Below are 23982 nucleotides of genomic sequence, written 5' to 3' on the forward strand. Positions count from 1 at the left end.
CCACCAAGTCATCTTGCAGTCCACAAAAAATACAGAAAACAAAAAATACACACCTTGAGGACATTTCGAGCTTCACTGACTGTTGGATTTCTCTGCTCCAGTAAAGCCTTCACTCTCTCCAGACCAGAACCCAGCTCCCTCACTCTGTTTGCCAGTTTTGCAACTGGGCTGTTCTTGTCAATAAGCTGTTGAACATACATATACACATTTACAAAAACATGCTAGGTTTTAGGTGGGGGAGATCATTTATGCTCCATCAAGGATGGATTCAGCTCTGTTTCTTGTCACCTTCTGCTCTGCACTCTGTAGAGACAGCTGAGCTTCTTGTATCAGCCTTCCAATATCAGCAGGAATCTCTGCATACCGCTTCTGTACGCTGTCCATGATAGACTTAAGCTTGGTCTTCTGGGTGGACAAATCCTCTTTGAGCCCCTATCAGTGTGAAAATGCAAGACCGCATTTGGAAAGAGAGGAAATACAGAAAACAGTTTAGCACTAAACTCCTTTCAAAATTCTTTAACTTATTTTTCAGTGAAAGGTTAAAGGACGAAGCGCTAACAAGTGCAGCATCTTCTAGAGGCAGTTTACCAATCCCTGTACCCATATATTCTACAAGTGTATAAAAGTTGGTTGTAGCTTCCAGGTCTAAAAAGTTAAGCGAATACAGAAGTGCCTCAAACCTACATTTTGTTTTTCTACTGGCCAGCAGGGAGTGACTTCTCTGGTTGTAAAAACAGGTTGAATTGTATCAGAGTCTACGAGGAAAATGATTATTTCTCACTTGATTTGTTACTCCAGTACATATTTTCATCTTTTAAATATAGGCTATGACTCCTGATTTATCAAATGGCAGTGAGGGACCAGCTAGTATTTGAAAAATCCCTCTTGATTATTGATTCTCCATGTGGTCTGTGAAGGCCCGTAACTCAGACTTGCACCATGTTCAAAAAGACAGACATGTTACTAGGTCTGACCTGGCAGGATTGCCGTTACAGATTTTATGGAAAACTGATGAGTGCTCATTCAGACAGGAAGCTGACACACTCTGATGTCCTCAGATTAACAGAAAGGAGTTCACATCTGAAAGGGGCTTTAGTTTCTCACTGGACTGTGGACGTCAAAACAAACCCAGACGATAAAGCAAACTTGTTTAAAGCAGGTCAATTAGATCAATTACAGCTAAAACTTTTATATCTTTGTTTTCCTACAGTCAGTGTGACGTTATCTGCTTCTTTGCAAAATCTCAAATTCCAAGTTTCCAAGCTTGTGAGACATTAAAAAAAAGAGCCCCAACCTGTCTTTTGTTTGGAGTTGAACATGCTTCCAGAGCCGGAAGAATGGCGAGCACGTGTTTCTCAACCTCTCCTATCTCCTCTTGGACTTGCTGCCTCTCTTTCTCCTCTGCCTGGGCTGCAGCTACAACCAGCAGGTTTCTCTCTTTCAAGCTGTGGAGAACAGTGCATTCTCAGAATCTCTGATATAAATGAGTAATCACTTTTCACATGTATATTAAACGTAAATCCCACCTCCTGACATTCTCTTGGATCTTCACCAGTGTTTTGCCTACAGGTCCGGGGCTGACGAAATCCTGGGAAGTACATAAGCTCAGGGCGTGTTCCAGCCGATGCTCGAGGGACGCCAGGGCCTGCTGCTCCTGCTCTAAACCAGCCTGGTACATCTCAGCCTGGGCAAGGAGCTCCTGGGGTTCCTCCTGAGTGAAGCTCACAGTGGAGGAGTCTGGAACCTCAGCCTGAAGACTGGCCAGAAAGCTGCAACACTGCTCCATCTAAAGGACATTGAATTGAATTGTAAATCATTTCTGTATATTGCTTTTCCTTTATTTCCTGTACATTTAGCTGCAATAACCCCCTCTATTATCAGAGAGGAATAACATTTATTTCAAAGAGAGTGTCAGCTTAGTGTGAGCAGCTCTACCATCAGTTCACTTACAGCTTACAATACCCGAGTTAATCAGTTTTGTAACAGAATTCGGCAGTGCAAACAAGTTTAAAAAGAAAAAAAAAAAGCTTAGTAATGTAATTTAGTGTTTAGGATTTGTGGACAGGATTACTTACACTTGTAGTGATGTCCTTCCATTCCTCTCCTCTCTGCTCGGTGTGTGCCATCAGGAGGCCGACACCCCGCCGTAATGATGCCCAGCGCCTCCACAGAGCACCAAGCTCCCCGTCCTTTCCAACCCCGCAGCCCTGCATCGGACATCCAGCTATCAGGTCCTCAATCTTCCCAGCCAGACAGTGAAGATCTTCCATCAGAAGCTTTATAAAGAGATGAAGTAAAGGTCCAATGAAACTTGCACTTTTTCTCTGTACATGCGCCATTTGTCAATCAAAATTCCAAATACATTCCTATGGCACTGATACAGATACATGTAGCATTCCAACAGGTAAAACAAGACTAAGAATAGAAATCCAGCTGAGCAAGTGTGATTGAGCCTCGCTGCTTGGTGGTTAACAGGCAAAATACTCACTATGACAACATGCTGATGTTTACTGAGTAAAATAAGATAATGAAAGTTTCAAATCCATTGCTCATTTAATCCATTTTGATGGTGCGAATTAATTATAAATGTCAGACAGACCCAAACGTATTACAATTCCTAAGGAGGACATAAAGGGTCTGACATTTTACATTAAACCACACATGTCTGACAGAGGAAAGATCAGGAGTTCATTGTCTGGACACAACAGATACCTGAAACAAATATCAGGGAAACCTATCTCATAGCTGTTGAGCTATTTTCTTAAAAGACAAAGTTGCCAACGTGCTGGTGGCACCAAAAAGAAATGTCAAATGATCACCAAGACAGAATTCAGTAAAATCCATCCTCTCGGTATAGCTTCCTCATGAATAATTCTACAAAATCTCATGACAACCAAACAGCTCTTGAAATATTTTAAATCTGGACAAGACGGCTGGCATTGTCATCCCTACAGTCATTCGGTAAGCATGCCAAATGGCTCGCATATGTAAAATCCCCAAAATGCAAGGCTGAAGTAGACCATGTATGCAGTCTTAGTCATGAGCTGCAAAATAATCCTGCAACAAACCTACCTTAGCTCTTCTTTGTTGGGCAGTGCATTTGTCATATGACGCCACTTGTTCTGCAGCACATTCTGAAAGCCTGGCTTCACACCCTGAAAGATGCTGACGGATGTCTTCATGACACTTTCTGTGACTTTTTTGTGTTATTTCACACCTTAGAGAACAAAAAAATGTGAACATACAAATGCAGACATAAAAAAGACAAAAGGTATACATAGGAATATGCCTGTAGGAATCCTTAAGAGCCCGGTACCTCTGCAAGGTCTCCAGCCTGAGCTGTGCCTGAGCCTCCAGTACAGCTCTTCCCACCAGCAGCTGGCTGAGGATGCTGATGTGGAGCTGCTCCGTCTCTGGGCGGGAGAGGCAGGGTTGCTGGGGTACCCGTTCCACAAGGTGGCAAATATGTGCTTGAAATCCATCTTCAAGAGTTTCTAAAGCCTGCTGGGTCTGTCTCTGTTCCTCAGTACAGTCCAGAAACCCTCCTGGAGCTGATAAGAAGGTTGCTTCAGCGTTATGAAGAAAGCCTATTGCTCCCTGAGCAGCCCACTGATAATCTTTCAAGGATTCTCTGGCCTGTGATAGACTGACCTGTTGAAAACATGTTGCATGATCAGGCAACGTTTAGAAAAACAACACTATAAATGATGAGTTACAAAGTGAAACAAACAAACAAACATATAGGTATTAATAGTTTACCATCCATGAGTGGCACTCCTGCATGGCCGCATCTCTAAGAAAATACAGCTCCTTGTAGTTTCTTAGGTTAATCTTTTCTTTCCGTCCCAGACCTTCCAACACTCGCATCCCAGACTCCATATTTCTCCAAATTACCCAATACTGTCGTAGTGCAACGTCTATAGCTTTTTCTTCTGGGATGACTGCGTTGGTTCCCTCCAGCCTCAGTCTTGTACTTTGTAACTGCTCTATTAAGGCTGGAAGCTCAGAGTTGAATCTCAGCCCTAACAGAAGCTTGGCCTCTAGGTTTTTGACATCATCTGTGACAGAGCTCTCCCAGGAGACCAACGTTTCCACAGTGTGGTGAATCCTCTCCCTCTCTGAACTGAGCTCAGATGGCTCTAACTCCTGAGCAATGGCCTCCAGTTGATCGGCTGCTTCTTGACATTGTGTCTTGATCAGTGGAAGTTCAACTAGGAGAGTTTGGCATTGTTTAAACCTCTCACCCACGCTGACTGCTTTGTTTTGGGCGTACTGGATTTGCCCTTTGACAATGTCCCGAGATTCCTCCATTTGTCCTCTCAGGTGAAGATATTTGTCTTGTTCAAAGGCATTTACACTGAGAGCTTTGCACCTGTCTTGCAGTTCCCCGACGGAGCACAGCAAGGGGCTTCGCTTGGTCTCCTGACAATGCTGAAGCTCCTGTACTTGACACTGATGCTCCATTAGCATGTGTTTCAATTGGGTAACCATCGAAAGGGTGTCTTGTGTCAAGGGAAACTTCTGCTGCTCCAAATCATCAGAAATTTGCTTTAAGCTTGCCTGGATGGTCGATAACTCCTCATCTGAAGATGTCCGCTCGTGAATTAGCTCCTCTAATTCCCAGCTGGTGGCTTTCTCATGAGCCAACAGTCCATCTAATTCTGTCCAAAGACCGGAGAGTCTGTTGACAAGGTAGCGGCTCTCTCCTGGACTCAACCCTATGGCGATTCTCTTGCAACTTCCTGACATTGCCTCCAGCAGTTTTAGCTGCGTCTCTACCTCCACTGTGGCTAATTTGTGACTTTTTAGCTCGCTCTCTAGCTTCTTGACATCAGCTTTTGAAACATTCTCAATGTGGTTGCAGGGGTCTCTTTTAGCATGAGTCTCTGCAAGCCAGGCATCCATGCTAACAAACTCGCAGAGCAGTTTCTCTCTTTCATTGAGGTTTTTCTTCATGGTGTCAAGAACGTGATCCAAGCTGTCCGAAATAGCTTCATACAGGTCTTCTATTGTCTTCAATACTTGATCGCTTTCTTCTTTTTCCATGTCAGAGGATACATCTTTCATTTCTTCAACTTGAATTTGCATCTTAGATCGTCTCGACAAAATATCAGTCTGGAATTTCTTCATTTCAACAATCTGAATACGGGCCTCCTCGGGGAAAAGAGCTAACTTTTCCCCGATAGAGATGTGGTTTTCTGCCTGCTTGGCCCATACAATCAAATCTCGTAGCTGCTTGTTGATTTTAGTTGAAGAATTGCTGCCACAGCTGTTGGTGAAAGAGTCGAGTTTCCTCTTGGTGACATTGAGCAAGATCCCCAATCCCCGAAGATCATGTTCGATCTGATCCTTCTCTTTCTGACCCAGAGAAAATTTGATGAGTGCATCGGACTGGGACTGTAAATGCAGATAAAGCTGGTTGTACAGTTTTAGGTCTGTGGTCAGACAGACACACTCTAAAGCACTTTTGCTGTCAAGGCTTTCGCAGCTGGATAACTGAAGAGCTTCAAGTTTGGCTTTAAGCTGTTCGGCCTCTTTTAAAAGAAGTGAGGACTGACAGGTGGAGTTCGAGGCGTGCCGCAGAGCTCTTTTGATACTTCCTTCTAGAAGCCTCCATTCCTCCTGAACATCTCCAAGCTGAGCGAGAAGAGCACCTGAACTTTCAGCGTCACTCAAGTGGACTGACAGCTGGCCGCTTGATCGCAGTAAGTCTTCCATCATGTCTTTCTTCTTCTCCATGGTTTGCAGCAGAGCATGGAGTTTTTCAGCCTGAAGGGCACTGCTTCCCAAAGCACTTCTGACAAAACACACAACAAAAGAGCATTAGTGTACCGCATGTCAAGTGCACGCAAGCTTACTTTCAAATCACAAGATTTACTCACAAGCTCATTTTTTCCTTTTCAGCAGCTAAAACCTCCAGGAAAGCTCTGGTGATCCTCATCTGTCTGTGATACTGTTTGACCTGATCCAGCTGTGCTGCTTTAACCTGCACTGTAGCAGAAGCATCAAGCAGTGCAGCACTCCATTGACCTTCAGCATTTTTTAAAGCATTTGGATCACAAACCACAGCAGCGCTTGAGTTTTCCATAGTAGCCACTTGCTCCTGCACACAGCGCCTGTACTCCTGCAGCAGTCAGATTAGACAGGTTTCAACATTCATGCTCTGATGTAGTAAAATCTGTATTCATTTTATCTGTTTTTTTTTTTGTAGCAAAATGTCAACATTGCTGCGCTGTACATCAGTGATAACTGAGAAAAAGAAGTAAATAGAAGAACTTACCTCTGCCTCCCCCAGCTGTTTGGCCATGGCTGTGACACTGAGTTGTGCTGGTTGATATCGACATGCCAAAATCTGCTGAACAGTCCGTACCAATCGAATCTCTGGTTCGCCAAGAGAGGACTTCAGGTACCAGTTTAAATCAATGTGTGGGGTTCTCTGTAAAGAACAATTAAATAAATGAACAAAATTAAACTGATGGGGAAAAAATGTTACAGCATCCTTAAAGTTGGGGTGTGCTGTATCGTTTGGCATCACTGGGCAGAAATTCCACACTGAGTTTCCAGAATATAGCAATTAAAGTGCTCTTAGAGGAAAGTAGACTTCTGCACCTCCTTCCAACTCTGTTTTCAGGTTTCAGAAAATCTAGTATGTGATAGTAGAATTTAATCAACTGTAGGGCTTCTCACTCATCACATGGGATGGCAAAAATAGAACCCAATCACCTGTTGTCATTCTGCCTTTCTTTTTTCTGATTTCTTTTTTTAAGGCCTGAATCTATTTTAGTGGTAGCAAATGAAAAGCAAAAGATCATCGGGTAACTCAGTCACGGTTAAACAATGCTAGTATGTTGTCTTAATAAAATTGCATGGGAACTTGTAAATGGTGCCTATGATGTGCTGCAAGAAAGTCGTGTGAATGCTGCTGTAGTGGATGACGGGGCTTTGAAACCAAGAAATCTAATGCGACAGATATCATCATATTTAGGCCACTAAAACGATGTAGCCCGTGTGTATAATGGTAAGCAGTGACTGGATTCCCCACTGAAAAAGACTAAGAGGTGCTGGATGTGAGGAGTAAGGCTATACAACTCCCAGGTGGGTCAGCTGTGTTGTTTAAAGGCCTACATGTGATGATATCGGTTGGTGCCAATGGTACATGTTCTGTCTCCAGCTCCAACTTGACACTAAGACCAAAGCAGACATTGAAATGGCTTTTGTGAAATTTCCTTACTGAGGAAAATAAAAAGTAAATCTGCTGAGGAATGGTGACTCTTCTGTATTGTTTTCTTTCTAGTATAGCATTGATCTCCTGTTTCACTTGCCTTGTTGTTACAGCACCTGCCTTGATGTGTTTTAATATACATGAGATTTATTGTGTTGTATGTTTAATTATCATCTTGTTAAATGTGGCTATCATCTATCTTCTATCCATCTAGAATGTTTAAAAAATACATTTAAAAAATAGAGAATTTCCCTGGTGTGAAAAAATACAAAATTCTCAAAATTAATTTTAAATGTTTTATAGAACCGAGTTAATGAATTAAAGTGAATGAATTGACATTGGCTGACCCATTTGTCTAACGTGATGAATTACCCTTTCAATTTGTACAATTTCAATATCACACAAAATCATTTAAACTATAATCGTGTATGTTACAAACTGTACAGTCCTGTGCATAATTAGAGCCAACAGGAAACCCCTGTATCTCACAGATCTTTCCTGTTGACCTTCCTGTCTGCAGCATCAGGGGAATATACAAACATCAATCAAAACACTGCTGCTCTTATCTGTTCACTGTCCCGTGCATTTCTAATTGACTTCTTGCCCCTTTTGACAAATTGCATGTGTATACTTTTTTCCAATTAAAACCAGCTGATAATCACATTTAACACATCATTTCTTTTTACCAATACGTCAGAGCAGGCCGTACTGGCTTTAGACCCATTGTCTGTCTCATCAGCTTTATTTCTACCTTCTTTTATTTCATAACTCATTTGTTATCAGCCTTGGGAGCTGCTGTAAACATGCAGCAACCAGGAAAAAAAAACATCACAATTGAGTGCACAATTCCTTTTTAAATGTTTTGTTTTTCTTAGTTTATTTCTTTTTTATTCTTCCAGTCAGTTCAGAATTCAACCCCAGAGACAGCAAGCCGACAGCAGCTCGAACTCTGAGACAGAAGCACATTGAATGAACACCAAACCCAGTTCATACTCACGTTTATGATGTTACTTCTTTCAACCAAGCTCTCGACCTCAGAAAAAATCTCCTGCATGGTGGACCTGTGTTTGGAGGACTTTGGTGATCCACCTGTTGTCTCTGTAGCCGCCAGATCAGCTGACAGACGCAGCGCTGTCCTCTCAGGCTCCATGCTTTCCTGGCTCTGAGGCTGCACAGACAGAGGACAGGGGTGGTGTCACATTTAAGACTTCTTCTTGCCTGTGTTTGTAACAAGCACTTCCTGTTCTTTCCCTCCTCTGGCGTGGTAAATGTTACTATGTTGACAGTGGCCGAGCGAGTCTGTACGGTTAACGCAAGAATGTGACTGTCAGCCCCGAGGGACAAGAACTCCTTTTATTCCTTAACAAATTTCTGTTTGCTTCTGTAAGAAAAAGCACATTTGTTGTAACTTGGTTAGACAGGACAAACACCAAAACCTGACATGAGCTGCCAGGGTACTAGATCCTAAGCGAGGAGGTGCCTTTAAAAATATGTTGGGCATGACAAAGGTGTGTTTTGCAGGCAGGTGTAGGCGGAGCAGAAGCAGGCTGCACGCTTCACACCTGTTTCATGGGGGAAAAAAATATGACACTTAAGGGCAGGGTTGTGACAGCTAAGTTTATATGACATTCATTTGTTTATCTTTCTCTGTCAAATGGTGCAACAATAATCTAAAGGATTCCTCACTGAAGTTTTTAAAGTATATTCAAATGATTTGAACACATAGTTCACTACCATTATCAATGTGTACATACATTATTATTTAGATAAAATTGGCAAATACATTTATTGAGAAATGGCATCAAAGTGCAAAACAGCCAACATCACCGGACACATTCCAGCTGATATAAGCACTGTCTTTTTAAAATTGAAATAACTTCATGAACTCTTAAGAACGCCTTTTATTTCTTCTCATCAAACTGGAATCTGGTTCAGACATTTTTCTTTACACATATCTATATCATAGTATAGTAGTAAAACACGTATTTGCCTTTCTTTAAACTCTTTCCCATGTGTAACTGCATGCTTGAATTAAGCATAACTACTCTGTGAGCAAAGAAATAACTGAATCCTTGTATGTTGACACGCACTAGGCCAACAGGGCTGATTGTGATTGTGATCTAGGAGCCTGCTAACTGAGTGCTGGATGTACTTGAGACTCAGAGCACATCTTAGTGCACACAGCAGTCATCAGTGGAAACTAATGTCAGCTGTTTACAGGGAGAAGGCATGCTGTTATTACTCAGGATAATGACAGGCTGTTGAAGAGAGAAATTCCTCAACCAATCTTTGAAGCATCTAGAAACTGTAACAACAAACTCCACATGAAATAACCGACTCTACTGTCGGGAGGGAGAAGTGCAGATATCACTATCAAGCCTGTTGGCAAGTGGTCCAGAAAGTGGTGCTTCCTTAGTCTTTTTCTTCTGGGTGGCAGCACAGGCCTCACTGGCTGGAGGATCCATTTCTATCTCAGCTATATTTTTTTTACCTTTTTTGCTTTCATACCACAGTTTGTTATCCATCTTTGGAGCTGCTGCAGGGAGAACATAAGGTGCCAGGAAAAAAAAAACTATAAAATCATGTGGGGATTTCTCTTGTTAATGTTTAACTTTTCTTAAAAGGAATTTGTTGGTAGATTTTTCTTGTCACCAGTCAGGGTTTAACAATGAAATATAATAGGGAAGCTTATTTTCACTGTTCAGAATGCCATTTTGTGTTTTGTTACATGCTGTATTACATCAATTTGTGTTGCAATGGAGAGTTTATAATGGATTTTGTGCAACACACATGGCAATACACAGCATATGCATTTATCACCTAAAAAAATCACATTTCTTTTCACAGGACAAACAATGTTCCAAAAAAAATAAATTTTGCAAAAACAAAAATCTATGAATTAGCAAAATTATGGCTTTCAAATGCAAACAGTGAGAGAAATAGAGGTAGTAAAAGAAAATTTATTTCATGTTAATTTGGCTGAAATTTAGAATACGATTGTTGCAAAGTGTCAGTAATACCGTTGCTAACACGCACACACACACGCACACACTCTCTCCTATAAGACTACTTGAGGGTAACAATGGTTTGTAAATGTCAAAATAATTTGATAAGAGCAACCGAAACAAACAAACAAAAAAAAACAGGGACAGTACTTTTACCTGGGACAACTGAGTCTTCCCTTAGCAAAAAGGTAAAAATTTTTTTTCAAATCCCCCCCTTTTTTTTGGGGGGGGGGGGATTTTGAACATAAATATGTGTCTCCACGTAATTTAAAGACCCACAATTTATGGGACAGAACCATCTCCTCATTTCTTTCATTTCTTCATAGATCAGAAACTGTCTCTGCACCAGCTGTTAGGATCATATATTTTATATTTGATCATCTCGTATTATACTAATCTCACATTATTTCATATTTTGATAATTTGGTGTTACTCTCCTCACCTTTTATTATCATCTTAATCTCACATTATTATCTTAAGGCATAATCAACACAACTGACAAACAATTGCAGCATGAGAAAGCGTAAGTGGAGACAGGATTTGGTGGTTTGTGTATTTCTCTGCCACAAGCAGGTATGTGCAGGAGGGAGAAACTGTTGGTGCAGAGTGGCAAGTCTCTGCACCTACGAGATGGTGGAAGAAGGCTCGAGGACATGGAGGGTCCAATCAGCTGGCTGCAACACATTCTGTGCACATTCTCATGTAACAGTATAAGTACCCTGGATCAGGGCGAGGCAGTCAGTCACACTTCGTGCCCTGATATTATCTTTATTGGTGCGAGGGTGAGAAGTTTGATCCAGAGCTCTGTATGCTTATTCAACTATCTGATAAATAAATACATTGAGTCAGACCTAAATATCTTCTCCTATTGCTTCATTAAACAAATGCACAGGAGCTATCTCACACATAGTTTAATTTCTGGTAGATTGAGATTCAGCCTGTTGTGATGTTATAACAGGTTAGCAGGTCCTCCTCCTCCTCCTCTGGGCTCCTCTCTGTCTCTCAGTAGACACAGGCCTGATCCCAATAACCACACTAAGGCCTCAGCACTAAACACAGATGGGGCACACTATGGACATGGGTATTTTTTGTAAATAGACAGAAGTTCAGGAACAAAAAAAAAATATGAATTACAAGTCTGCATTTGGAAATACAAGGAGAATGACAACACTTGACTTGGCTGAATATGTTCTCCAATCTGTTGTTTTTTCTGGTTTTGTTGTTGACAGAAAAGCTGTGAGACTTCACTGTAGCCAGGTGATATGTAAACCTTTTTTCATAAAAGCACAAGGCTTCACACATGTGTACAGTTTGGAGCCCTGAGTATTTTAAGAAATGGAGTCAGAACTCCCATTTTACAAATGTATTTTCATAGAAATGTATCTCCACTAAAAATGGAAGTGGATTTGAACTTATGTTTCATTGATTGAATCGCTGCCATGTTGAGTGTTTATACATTTTAGCAAACTACCAAAAGTTAGGGAAGCCATGGACATCTATAAAATCCTGATGTTTGACTAAAAATACAAACAACTCTACAAACGCACAATAAATAAACACAACAGCAAGCAGCCGGCGGATTCTGTCAAACCAGTAAACCTTCAGTCAGTTTCTTCCTACACGGTGCATGCTTGGTTTGTGTACGTCATGTCGGGAACAGAACGACTCTGTCACAGATTTCACTATGAACTATGAGGAAGTCCCTCATGAAAGTCTGCAGATACGTGGACTCACAAACAGGAGCGCGTAATAGTGTTGAAAAGCCTCAATTAGAGCCCTCATGATGATTTGACAAACAGGAGACAGAGAGTTGTGACTGCAGCCCTCTGCTGAGAGGTCTGTGGGCTTAAAACTACAGACAGTGAAACAGCCTGTTTGGAACAGGGCTGAAACCTGAGGGACTACAAGCATGGTAGAAATAACAATTTACAACATTTTGAGCTAAAAGATAAAAGTCTTGAGACTTGCGTTAACTTGGTGCAAAGGAGTTATACTATGGTACCGTTAATCACAATGTTTGCTGTTCAGCTGGAAATCTTTGTTGAACATCTTTCAAATATGTACCTGCTTGTTTCCTGTTAGGTTCCACTGTATTCTATAAAATCATAGGATAAAATACCGTACAGAATTGCACATTGCTATTCCCTCCCCAGGAAAATGAAACTGCATTTACCCCCAGCCACAAAAGACCCTAACGATCCCCTTTGTGGCAAGGGGAGCACTAACGACTCACATAACGAGGGGGAGGAGTAACAACCCCCAATTGAAACCAAAACTCAGGTATTAATGGCTACTTTAGGATATAAGTATCTGGATCTCCCAACTAAGCACTATTGCCTCGCAGCAAGAAGGTTGCCGGTTCGCGTCCCGGTGGGGGCACCGGAATCTTTCTGCGTGGAGTTTGCATGTTCTCCCCGTGCAGCGTGGGTTCTCTCCGGGTTCTCCGGCTTCCTCCCACAAGGTCCAAAAACATGTTGAGGTTAATTGGTGATTCTAAATTGTCCGTAGGTGTGAATGTGAGTGTGCTTGGTTGTCTGTCTCTAAGTGTAACCCAGCGATGGACTGGCGACCTGTCCAGGGTGTCCCCTGCCTTCCCCCTAAGTCGGTTGGGATAGGCTCCAGCCCCCCCGCGACCCTAATGACGATTAAGTGGTGTATAGATAATGGATGGATGGATGGATCTCCCAACTAGTCAGTCAGAACAGATGAAGCCTACTGATGAAGTATTGCTAAGATAACCCTCTGAACTCCAAAACAAAGGCATGGTTTCTTCTTCTTGTTCAAAAAAATGAGCCAAAACTACACTAGCACATAAAGAAGCATCAGGATTTCAGCTTTCTAAGGCTCTGTGAGCTATATCATGTGTCACGTATAGTTCCATCAGAAAACACTGACAGAAAAAAGCTTAAAAATTGTGATATTTAATCCGAATCACTTTAGTTTCTCATTCCGAAATAACCAAAAAATGAACTGTTTGCACCATATTCTATAAAAAATTAAACCCTGTGCTCCTCAAAGCAATTGAGCAGTCATTATACAGTAAGCTGCAAAAATTCAGAGGCTTTTCAGATGAACTGCATGTTGTTAAAACAGAGCAGTGAGGAGACTGAGATCAATAAAATAAATGCAGCCAGGCCCAAAAATGGTATATAACAAGTTAATGGAAGATACATGTAGCATGGGGAAATAGCTTTCAGTAAGAGATGGGCAGAGTAGTGTAAAAAAGCCAACCACAGAGGGACAATATTTTATATTGCAGTGAAAAATAAGACAACAGTGATTGAGCTAAAAATGCCCAGAAACTGCTGTCGGTTTACAAGGTCAAAAATCTGTTATTTTTCAGTCTGCTGGTGTTATTTTGATTACATGTATTAATGTCTACATACTGAAGAGAAGTAAACGTGACATTTCAGGTTGAAGCACCAGCCACTGTCACTGTGTTAGAGGCTGACAACACAAAGTAGTTTTACCTGATTTAAATTAAACAGGAGGTGTATGTAATCTCAGCCGAGCTTAACTGCTGACACGGCAAGTCTAGTCTGTGAGATATCCACCAGCCCTGCCCCACATACAAACAAGTCACTTCTAGTATTACACTGTTATTTTATTAAAACTTTTTCTATCAGAGAAAACAAAATCATGATGAAGTAAAAGTGCAAAACCCACTCAGTGAAATGTTTATATGACACCTACCTGTCCCTGTGTCGCCCCCTTGTCCTCCAGCGCCGAAAGCAACTTCCATTCACTTTCTTCTTCTGACAGCGAAGCTCTGTCTCGTCTCTCTGGCACTTTTGACTGTTTGCTTTCTATGCATTCAGAGTCATTTGCTTCTTCTGTGTTTTCTCCTTTTGCCACCTGCTCACATGCTGTACCTGTGTTCGGATCAGTGTCAGCAGCCGTCACCTGTTTGTCAGTCGCAGATATTTGCAATTTAGTCAAAGCATCTCCAGTTTGTACAGAATCCTCCACAGTGCACGAGGATGAGCTCGCTGTTTGTTTCCTAGAATGACAGAAATCTGTCATCTCCTCTTGTTCAACATCTGGAAATGTTGTTTCTGCTTCATGTGCATGGGTGAGCTGACATTTGGCAACAGTGTGGCATGATATGGAGGATGTCAACACCTCGTTGCGCTTTAATTCACTGGTTTTGTGGTTTTCTTTACATGGCAATTTGGCGCGTGCAGATGTTCCCTCCTCTTCCTCTACATTTACTATCACCAAAGGGTTTGATTGAGAATTCACATACTGGCTTTTAAAGTCTGTCTCATCTGATTCAGGACTGATTAATGTGGGAATGAGTCCTGATTGTCTCTCAGGGAATCCTGCGTTTGAAACTTCTCTGAGCTTTGCATCACAAAGCTCCACTCCCTGTGAACATCTGAGCACATCTGGACTGCTGGCCTCAACATTTTCACTGTGCTGTGTGTCCCATGGCTGCAGCTCCACATCCAACACTATAGTAAAGACTTTATCTGGGCTCTGGCTGACATCCTTGCAGAGTTCCTCTTGTTGTTGAGCAGCAGTAAATGTCTCTGATCGTGCTGCTAAATGACAGCTGGTTACGTCTGACTCTGGGCTGACTGGTGTAGTGGAGGGTTCAGGTCTCTTCTCAGGGAATCCTGTATTTGACAAATCTGTGAGTGTTGCATCACACAGCTCTGCTCCCGGAGAACATCTGAGTGTGTGTGGACTGGAGGCACGAGCATTTGTGCTTTGCTGCATGCCCAGTGGCTCCACATCCAACACAATTGTAAACACTTTCTTTGTGGTCACATCGATGTCCTCAGAGTGTCTCTCTTGTTCCTGGGCATCTGTAGTGGCCTCTGATTGTGCTGCGAGATGCTCAGGTACATTTTCTGGGGTAGAAATAGAATTGTTGTCTGTCTCCTTGTGGTAACTGGTATCAGTGTACAATATGCCTGTATCATCTTTTGACCTAAGATTTAGGTTCAGATTTGGTGAAGTGAATGTCAACGCTTCTGATTCTTGCTGTGTCTTTGATTGTAAAACATCTGCAATTTCTGAACATGGGACTTGAATAGGACCTAAGGCATCATCTTCATCTTTTTCCACAAGGCGACTTGCACCCGTGACAGAAATGTCTACTTTTTGCATTGAAATGTTTGCTTTGTCTTGCCGTCTGACATCAGCTTCCACATTTGATCCCCCTAACGTGTCTGTGACAGGCTCAGTGGAAGGATGACATGTTTCTAAAGTGTGGAAAGTGCCATTCGTTTTAATTTGGTTGTCATTCCAACAACTTCCTGAGTTATCCTTGGTGTCTGTTGCCGAAGAAGGAGAAGAACAAGGACCCGTGACTGCAGTTCCATCAGCTGAAGGTGAATGTGGTGTTCCACTTTGACTTTTGCTCAACAACTCTTTGTTTCCTACTTGCACATCACTGCCAGTGTAACTGACCTGTAAAATCATCAAATTTACAGAAACATTAATTTTACACTCAGAATTTTGAACTGCACCTCACTGTGTGTGACTGAGGAGAAACTCACCATGCCTTTGGATAGGGTTTCAACTGTAGGTTGGCTTTCATTAAGAGCACTTGAAGCATTTTTACCCAGTTCCTTTGTCACTTTTGCTCCCAGACAGTCTAGAAGAAAGTGTTGTTCTGAGAGCACTTCATGAAGTGCTTGCTGAAGCTGCAAACCTTCATCCAGAGCTGCCTAAAAGAGCACAGACAGATATACATACAAACTCAAACATCCAAAAAAGACCTTTACAGAAGTAAACAAAAGCGTCACTCGCACAGTTTGGCATTTTCCTGACCTTAAAACATTCTTTGAATGGTACAAAAGCCTCTGAGGGCATTTGCTTTCCATCTTTTTTACTGACTTACTTTTGTGTTGCCTCACAGTATGTCCATATGAACCCGATGGACAACTGCTGTATTGATCCAGTTCAGTTATTCTACTCTGCCAGTTTGGAGAAACACTTACAGCGAGGAGAGACAAATTCAAGACTGAGTGGTTCCAATACAACGCTTAGCCATCACAACCATGTCAGTTCACTGTACATTTCAACCCTTTACAGCTGAAGGTGTGCTCCTTTGTGCTTAATGCATAATACTGGCATGAATTTATAAGGGACCGCAAAAACAGTCCAGAAAAAAATCTCCATTATCCTTACCCTAAAAGGCTGAATATGGAGGTGACTAAAGTCAGTAATACTTATCGTTTAGCCACCAAGTTGTATAGAAATTTCAGTCTGTACGGACCAAAATTACCATCCACAAAGGTTTTTCCCGAGTAGTATTTAGAAAGATGGACCTGTGGCATTTCAGAAACAGCTGTACAAAATACAGAAAAGTCCTGCTGAGAAGGAAAAACGTGTCTTTCTGTCCCAAGCCAGACACAGCAAAAGATAATCACCTTGGTATTACCACAAAGTGCAGTCACAAGCGGGACTGTACGCTTCAGCTTTTTGCTTTTGTTGGAACCACTCACTGTCTTTTAGTAATGCTTCACAGATTGAGGCGACAGACAATAGCACAGAGCCAGTTAGAAATGAGTGCACTCTCAGAATTTTCTTTCACGTCTTAATGGGGACGGCACTGCGGTTAGCGCTCACCCTGTGCCTACGGCGGTTCTCTCTACGGGTGCTCTTAATTCCCTCGCAGTCCAAAGACATGCAATGCATAATTAACTGGTGATTCTACATTAGCTGTAGGTGTGAGTGTGCATGGTTGTCTGTCTCTTTGTGTTAGATTTGTTCCTGTGTGTTCCCCGTTTTTCACATAATGTCAGCTGGGGTACGACCTATGACCTTCTTCAGGGTGAGGCAGGAATAGCTAATGGGTGGATGGATTTTACTTCTTTTTGGACATTATTCAGAACTGTTTTTGAATTCAGTTGGCAGTGGCACAACAGACTCTGTAGACTACAATATTACTGCATGTATCTTGAGGCTGGATAACTTTTTCAATACATTCAACATCATGAATGCAGCACAATTGCATGTTATTGCATATATATCAATAGAAGGACAAGTTTGTTTCGAAAAGATTTAATTTTAAATAATCTGCAGTGTGACAGAAGACAAATGAAGGGGCACATTGTTGTGTTTTACCTGGCTGGGTGACGATGGATCAGCTTGTACTCTCTGGCTCCACTGTTGCAGCTGGCTGATGACCTCTGTCACTCTGCTAGTAGTGTTTTCTGCACATTCCTGCTTCTTTTGTCGAAAAATGGACGTGAGGCTAGAGTTAGAAAACAAACAGGCGGAGGCTGAGTTTGCACAATTTTTAAACAGTTTTTAAAAAGCGACATGTAGCATGTTTTTCAAATGAACCATCCTAGCAATAGTATCGATACTATAGTATAAACCACATTTCCCATCAATCCTAACACTTTCTGTTGCAAAGAGAGCATTGCTTTCTCTCCAACCTCTTTACTTGTTGCAACTTTGACACTGGAATAACCTTCAATGTTTAGTTTCATTTTGAAGAATACAATACTGCTGAAGGACAGTCCTAAAGTCTTACAGTCTTCAGAGAAGTCAAAAAGTCTATATACAGAAATCAGACTTTCCCTGATAGATCAACCATTCTAATATTTGTTAAGTATCATTACGTAGACTGTATAAATAACTATAAAACCATGTGGATGTCATGAGAATGCAAGTTCTCTGTTTTAAAACGAGGACAAGTACCTGCCAAGATCCTTAAAAACTGCAGTGACAGTTGAAATGACCTCTGTGGGAAGCGTTTCCTGCATCATTCCTGACTCTCTTGTCTTGTGCAGTTTGTCAACTCTTGAGGTCAACTCTGTCAGCGTGGTGTCCAAGTCCTGAGACAGAAACAAATGCTTAGGTGATTGAAAATACTGTCTTTAAAGACTTCACTTTTTCAGGGATAAAGAAACATCTTTAAACATCTTATATTGTTACCTGTATAGCACACCACTGCTGTTTCAGCTGGGTGAAATCAGACAACACTTCCTGGGTCCCAGAGAGATGATCTACATTTTCAGCCAGGTCTTTCAGTGCTGTCTGTAAACAGGAGGTTTCTTCTTTAACTTGCCGAATTCTTTGATTCCTGTTTGCTGTAAGCAGTCCTAGAGTTTCTCTGATGCCACTCTCTAGCACCCTCTTGTGGTTTTGGAGATTGCTGACTTGCTGAGACAGCCTTGCTTGGGCCTCCCCCGTGGAACTGACTGAGATAGAATCCTTGAGTGTTGCAAGTTGTAAAATGTCTTTTTCAATGTCTGCTACTTCTTGCAGAAAAGTCTGAAAAGTAGAAAAAAAAGCGAAGGAGAGAAACAGAAAGTATCGTATCATAGCATAGGTGGTGTAATGTTTGGAAATTCTCCATCTTTCTTCATCTAAATGTAATTTTTTTGTGGTTTTAATGCAAAAAGAATGTGAAACAAAAACAGTACGAGAGCTTGTACATGATTTTTCAGGTCAGTTTACTGAATGGACCTCACCTCGAGAGCTGGCGCATCAGTGTTTAGTCCAGCTGAGCTTTCCTTTTCGGCTTGACAGGCTGACATCCTTTCCTGCAGGGATGTCAATTTCTGATGGCAGTCCTGCAGCAACTGGCCAAAGTGTTCCTCATTACTCACACCTTCCTCGAGGCGGGAGCTCACACCCTGTGGACATATCAGGCACACCAAGCCACAGTCAGAGGGCTGCACATACATTGTGATTCTACAAACCAGAACTCCCTCACAGGCCGCACTTCATGCTTCAAATGTGCTCCTGCCGTATTATTTTAAAGTGGCTGTCAGCAAACATAACTGTCTAAGATGTCTTAGTGTAATCTCAACGACAATGTGTGGTTTTAAAAATCTGAATGATGAACCAAAACAAAGAAATATGGACAAGTGGGCAGATGTTTGTTTGTTTTTTTTCTTAAATCAAATCATATTTCTTTTTTTAAAATCAAATTTCAAATACATTTTCCATTCACCCCCTGGCAACTTTCAGGCGTTCCCCCTAGGATACACACTGCAATTACTGGGAGCCACTGTAAGCCAAGGATATGAGTTAAACATTAAAAGTGAAGCTTTACCTTCAGCTCAGCCATCAGTGCTGACCAGCGAGTGTCCAGCTCAGCCCACGAGGAATCTTTCCAGATGGGGTTGCCGGTTCGCTCAGCCAGCTCCCTCCTCTGTTCGGCCAGGCTGGTGATTGTTACCTGCAAGGATTCCGATTCCACCCGCAGCTGGCGGGCAAGAAGGCAGACTTGTGTACGCTCAGCTGAGCCAGGCCAGGGGAATAAAACGGGAAGCTGATCAGTTTGATGCTGCAGCTCCTCCACTCTGCAGCGAGCCTCCTGTCTCCGGGCCAGGTGGACAGAAGTGAGCTGAGGATGAGCTTGTAGAACGCTGAAGCACAAGGAGACACCATGAGATTGTAAGCACTTCCAAACCCAGAATGTAGAGTTCGTCAAATGTAATCGTTTTATTGTTTTATTGTATTTTTAAAGTAGAAAAGCCCTTCATTGGCTCCACTCACCTGTAATAAGGCTCAGCTGACTGCAGGAGGTTCTTCCACTGCTCCTCTGTTTCCTGAATGGTTTCCTGAATTCCCTGTTTCAGGTCATCTCCATCCAACAGTCTGCAGCTCAGACTGTCTCCTGTAACTCTGAGCTCCTCCAGGCGAGTCTCCCCCTCTGTTGTCGCATTTAACACAACCTGAAATTGAATTTTAGAGATTTTACAGACCGGTGCATAACCTATTCTACATGCAGAATTAGGAAAAGTGCCCAAAAAATTCTCCTGGATTCTGCTTCTACAGAAAATTATGTCAAATTTGTAACACAGCTGTTGATTCCAGAAACTTCTCTGAACTTTTCAGTCGTCATAATGTCAGGTCTGCACAGCAAATGAACACTCCTCAGTTTGGAACATGTAGAAACAAATGTAGACACAAAAAAAGAAAGAACCCGCACCACACCCTCACATGACATTACACACTACTGTAGGCACGCCCTTTCAGAAGCACACAAAGAGAATTAAAAAAATCTTTAAACTACTACGATGTTTCTGTTATAGAACGTCCCAACAGGTACTCGGGACATGTGTTTCAAATGCGACTCCTCTGCTGTGTCTCAAGTCAAACCGGTCATGTTCAGGTTTGTTGAGTCGGTGAAGTTTTCTTACCTGAGCGCTGTGAAGTCTCTGCTCTACAGGACTTTTAACAAGAGGAGAGTCATCAGCTCGTCCCAAATCCTCCACCCATGACTGTGTGGACTTGGCCAAAGCCTGAAATGCCTCGATGTCCCTGCTCAGAGAGCACTGCGTCTCCTTTGAGCCACCTAGTATGTTAGTGTGGAAGTTGTGGTATCGTTCCATCAGCTTTCCACTCTCTCCCAGCAGCACCAACTGATGAAGGTTGCTGCTTTGTAAAGATGAAACAAGCTGACTGAAGAGCTCTGTCCTCATGCTGCAGAGCAGAGGAAGGGAAAGGGAGATTAATCACACTTTCTAAGGTTAATAAGAGGACAAAAATGGTAAGGTTACCACACACTGAAATGGTACAACAAAAATTAGCCTGTTATGACTAGTGCATGTACTGTTAAAGTGTTGCTGCAAATGTACTAAATGACAAGTGGGATAAATAAAAGCAGAGTCATTACGTCACACTCTTTGCTGCATGGAGGCATTTTCGCACTTCCCAAAACAAAATCGACAAAATTATGTAATATATAGTGATACATTCAAAATAAAAACAAGTTTTACTCATTGGAGTTTTATTTACTAAAACAATACAAACATTTTTGTTTATCGAATAGACTGAAATGACCAGAAAACGCATAGATTTCTGTCAAATAATTTAACTTTTGCATGTGCTTGCTGTTGTGTGTAGTCACATCCCGAATTCTGAGCCAGGAAAAAAAACCCTGTACTTAGACTGATCCAGACTTTGTGTGACTACAGCAGTCATGTAGTTAAGCATGACTCAGTCACCTGTAGAGAACAACAGGCTATTCAGCCTTCAACATTCCTCACTCTTTGCTGAGCGCTAGTCAAAATAATGACACTGGAAAACTGCACGCTGTTGAAACTTGCTTTACTTAATTTTAGATCTGCTGTTCAACATATTATGATCTAATTTAAAATACACAAACTAGATCATATGCAACACAAAGTTTTCTTCCGCTTTCCCTCCTTCTGAGTCTAACTGAACTCATGTATATGTACCTATAGCTTTATTTTTGCAATCGGGAATCCTGTCTAGATAATGTATTTATAGAAATAAATTATGTTGCAATCATTTAAAAGGAATACAATGTATGCAATCGTTCACATTGCATGTCTTTGTTGTTTACCTTTGTTGAAGTGCTTCTTCTTGCAGGAGACTAAGATCCTCCTTCTTTGCTGCTTTTTCCTCTGCAGCATGAAGCCATTGTTCCAGTTGATCGGTCTCTGTCTGCAGCCTAAAACACGCAAGCACACCGCGGACACATGAAGACACAGTGTGCACAATATGCTGTAGATTAAAGTGGTATTACAGAGAGAAAAGATTCTGCCACACAAGACCTACTCCAGAAAACAAGTTGAACTTGTCTTGCTGTTTTTTTATCTCCTCAGTTTGAATGGTATGACTCTCTGAATGTTTGCACTAAGAGCTTGTCAGTATTACATATAGGGTAAGAGCACGTACGACCGATCGGTAAGGTTCAGGGAGAATTCTCCAGCAAACACCATGAAAAAAACTAATCTGACAATGAATTGGGAAATACTCCATTGAGGCCAAAGTTTATTTTTACTTTATTCCTCAGTTATTTCTCAAAAACACATCAATGAGCCACGATGTTGCACTTGGTGACCTGCTCCTCCACTGTGTTTACTTTATCAATCTCACATCCCTCTGCTGCTGTAAATACCAGCTGCCTTAATGTGGAATAATTTGTGGAACTGAAAACAGTCCTCAACAAGTGCGCACGTTAACCCTGTCTAAGTACGTTTGCTAAATGCAAATTTACTTTCCAATGAATACACTTAGGGTGGAGTGCAACAGTTTGGGGAAGTCAGAAATGTGTTTTCTTGGTTTTAGTCTTTTTATGGCATTTGTTGACAAGCGATCATTTGGACACAATTAAGAAGTAATTTGAGATAACTGAAAAAAAAATCAGGACACAGGTCTGCAGATACATCAGCAGATATTAAGTATGCATTAAGTTTAAAAATACCAAGAAAATTAGCTAAATGAGCCTCTGCACAGAGACAGTTATATGATTAGATGAGTGAAGATACATAGATAAATGGATAAACAGTGACACTAGTGATACAATACACTTAGTGTAGATGTCTATACATTAGCCTGACCAGGAGCAGGAGATTTTGCAATCTGCTGACAAATGCTTTACTAACATTTTACTTTTCTTTCATTCAGTATTATCCTTAATTGTTTTTAATGAGATGTTTTATTGCTTGTGGACATTCATTTAGTTGATACATTTTTAAATTTAAAATAAGTACAGATGCACTTAAGAAAACAGGAGACGATGCACAAAATAAATAAATATTATTATTATTATTATTATTATTATTATGATCATGATCATGATTACTATTAGATTTTTTTATGTTAGTGTAATTAAATTGTTGCATTTTGGCTGATGCAAAAAACCAACAACAACATATTATGAGTCTTATCAGTATTTATTAAAACCCATATTGGTCGACCACTAGTTCAGTCACATTGATCTGGATGAGCTGAATTTGTTCCTTTATGCAGACCCCCTGATGACAGACTTTGAAAGACTTTCAACTAATCAAGCTGCTCAAACTCCTGCTCAGCTCTCTTAGGCTCTTATTGGAATGTGTACATGTTGCATGTTACACTGTTGAGAAGAGTCATAAATTGCCATTTGACTGCACGTGTATATCTCATTACACATCAGTTGAACTGAACTACGACTGTGATAGTTGTATGCATGGTGTGTGTCACCTGTCCAAATCCTGGATATTTTTCTCAGTCTGTTCTTCCACTTCAGAGAAGAGCTGATGGGTGTTTCGGACTTTCTCTTGAAGCTGAATCCCGTTTGCAGACAGACTCTGAAGACTCTCTGGACCTGCTATGGAGGCCATAACATGTACGTCCTCCTGCAGACTCTCTGCCTGCTCATCCTGGGCGTGGAGCTGCAAACATAGCTCCTGCAGAGGACAAGGATTTGCTGTCACTGATAAAACCTCAGCTTTCAATGCTCTCTTGAATTTGTGTCCTCCCTCTGGCAGTGAGAGTAATACCATAAATACTGTCAACATAAGCTTATGATATATGTCTTTTATAGACTGAAATCCTTCCTCTGAATGGTGAGTTTCATTTTTATCTGGAGCATCAGAACATTTTTCTTGAACACTTTCCAAATTCTTCTGCCACTGGCTCCACCATATTACTATTTGCTGTAGCTGTTCCATCTCCATTGCTCCAGTTGCACACCTCTGCAGTTGTGGAAAACTAGTCATTACTGGGACTTTTACATGTAAAAGTAAAATTTCTGTGCTCCAGCTTTGGAACAGTCACAACCTTTAAAAGACCTGTAAAAACATTTTTTTCATGTCAAGCATCCATCAAATAATTCTGATGGCACACATTTTGATCAGGTAATACAAGAATCCAGCACTGTCTTAAAATGTTTTGCTTTCATGAGTAAAGTCTGACTCTGCCTGGTCAGAATTCTAAGTATATGTGTGGCGCAAAGTAACATTTGATTAGAAGAACACTTGCTGTATTGTCATGTTGATGAAATGAACACTTGCTTTGTCAACTTCCCACTGTCTCAAGTTTCCT

At 41.4% G+C, this 23982-nt stretch overlaps 1 protein-coding gene across 1 annotated transcript in view; it reads right to left on the reverse strand.

The window, feature by feature from the left end:
* Positions 1–23982, reverse strand: part of LOC103374617 (nesprin-2-like) — a gene marked incomplete at its 3' end in the record, with an annotated part of 62647 nt that overhangs the window by 10415 nt on the left and 28250 nt on the right. The window contains exons 38-59 of the mRNA XM_008304732.1: positions 23140–23345; positions 21515–21622; positions 20346–20628; positions 19699–19877; positions 19253–19568; positions 18666–18830; positions 18127–18465; positions 17890–18026; positions 17308–17437; positions 15735–15905; positions 13921–15645; positions 8220–8390; positions 6281–6436; positions 5883–6124; positions 3760–5797; positions 3317–3651; positions 3073–3217; positions 2076–2276; positions 1527–1786; positions 1295–1445; positions 289–432; positions 54–185 (exon numbers count right to left, since the gene is read on the reverse strand). Of these exons, the coding sequence (XP_008302954.1) occupies positions 54–185; positions 289–432; positions 1295–1445; positions 1527–1786; positions 2076–2276; positions 3073–3217; positions 3317–3651; positions 3760–5797; positions 5883–6124; positions 6281–6436; positions 8220–8390; positions 13921–15645; positions 15735–15905; positions 17308–17437; positions 17890–18026; positions 18127–18465; positions 18666–18830; positions 19253–19568; positions 19699–19877; positions 20346–20628; positions 21515–21622; positions 23140–23345 (7734 nt within the window). The remainder of the gene's footprint in view (positions 1–53; positions 186–288; positions 433–1294; positions 1446–1526; positions 1787–2075; positions 2277–3072; positions 3218–3316; positions 3652–3759; positions 5798–5882; positions 6125–6280; positions 6437–8219; positions 8391–13920; positions 15646–15734; positions 15906–17307; positions 17438–17889; positions 18027–18126; positions 18466–18665; positions 18831–19252; positions 19569–19698; positions 19878–20345; positions 20629–21514; positions 21623–23139; positions 23346–23982) is intronic.

This window comes from Stegastes partitus, unplaced genomic scaffold (genome assembly GCF_000690725.1).
Source record: "Stegastes partitus isolate 25-593 unplaced genomic scaffold, Stegastes_partitus-1.0.2 Scaffold2305, whole genome shotgun sequence".
Classification (NCBI taxonomy): Eukaryota; Metazoa; Chordata; class Actinopteri; family Pomacentridae; genus Stegastes; species Stegastes partitus.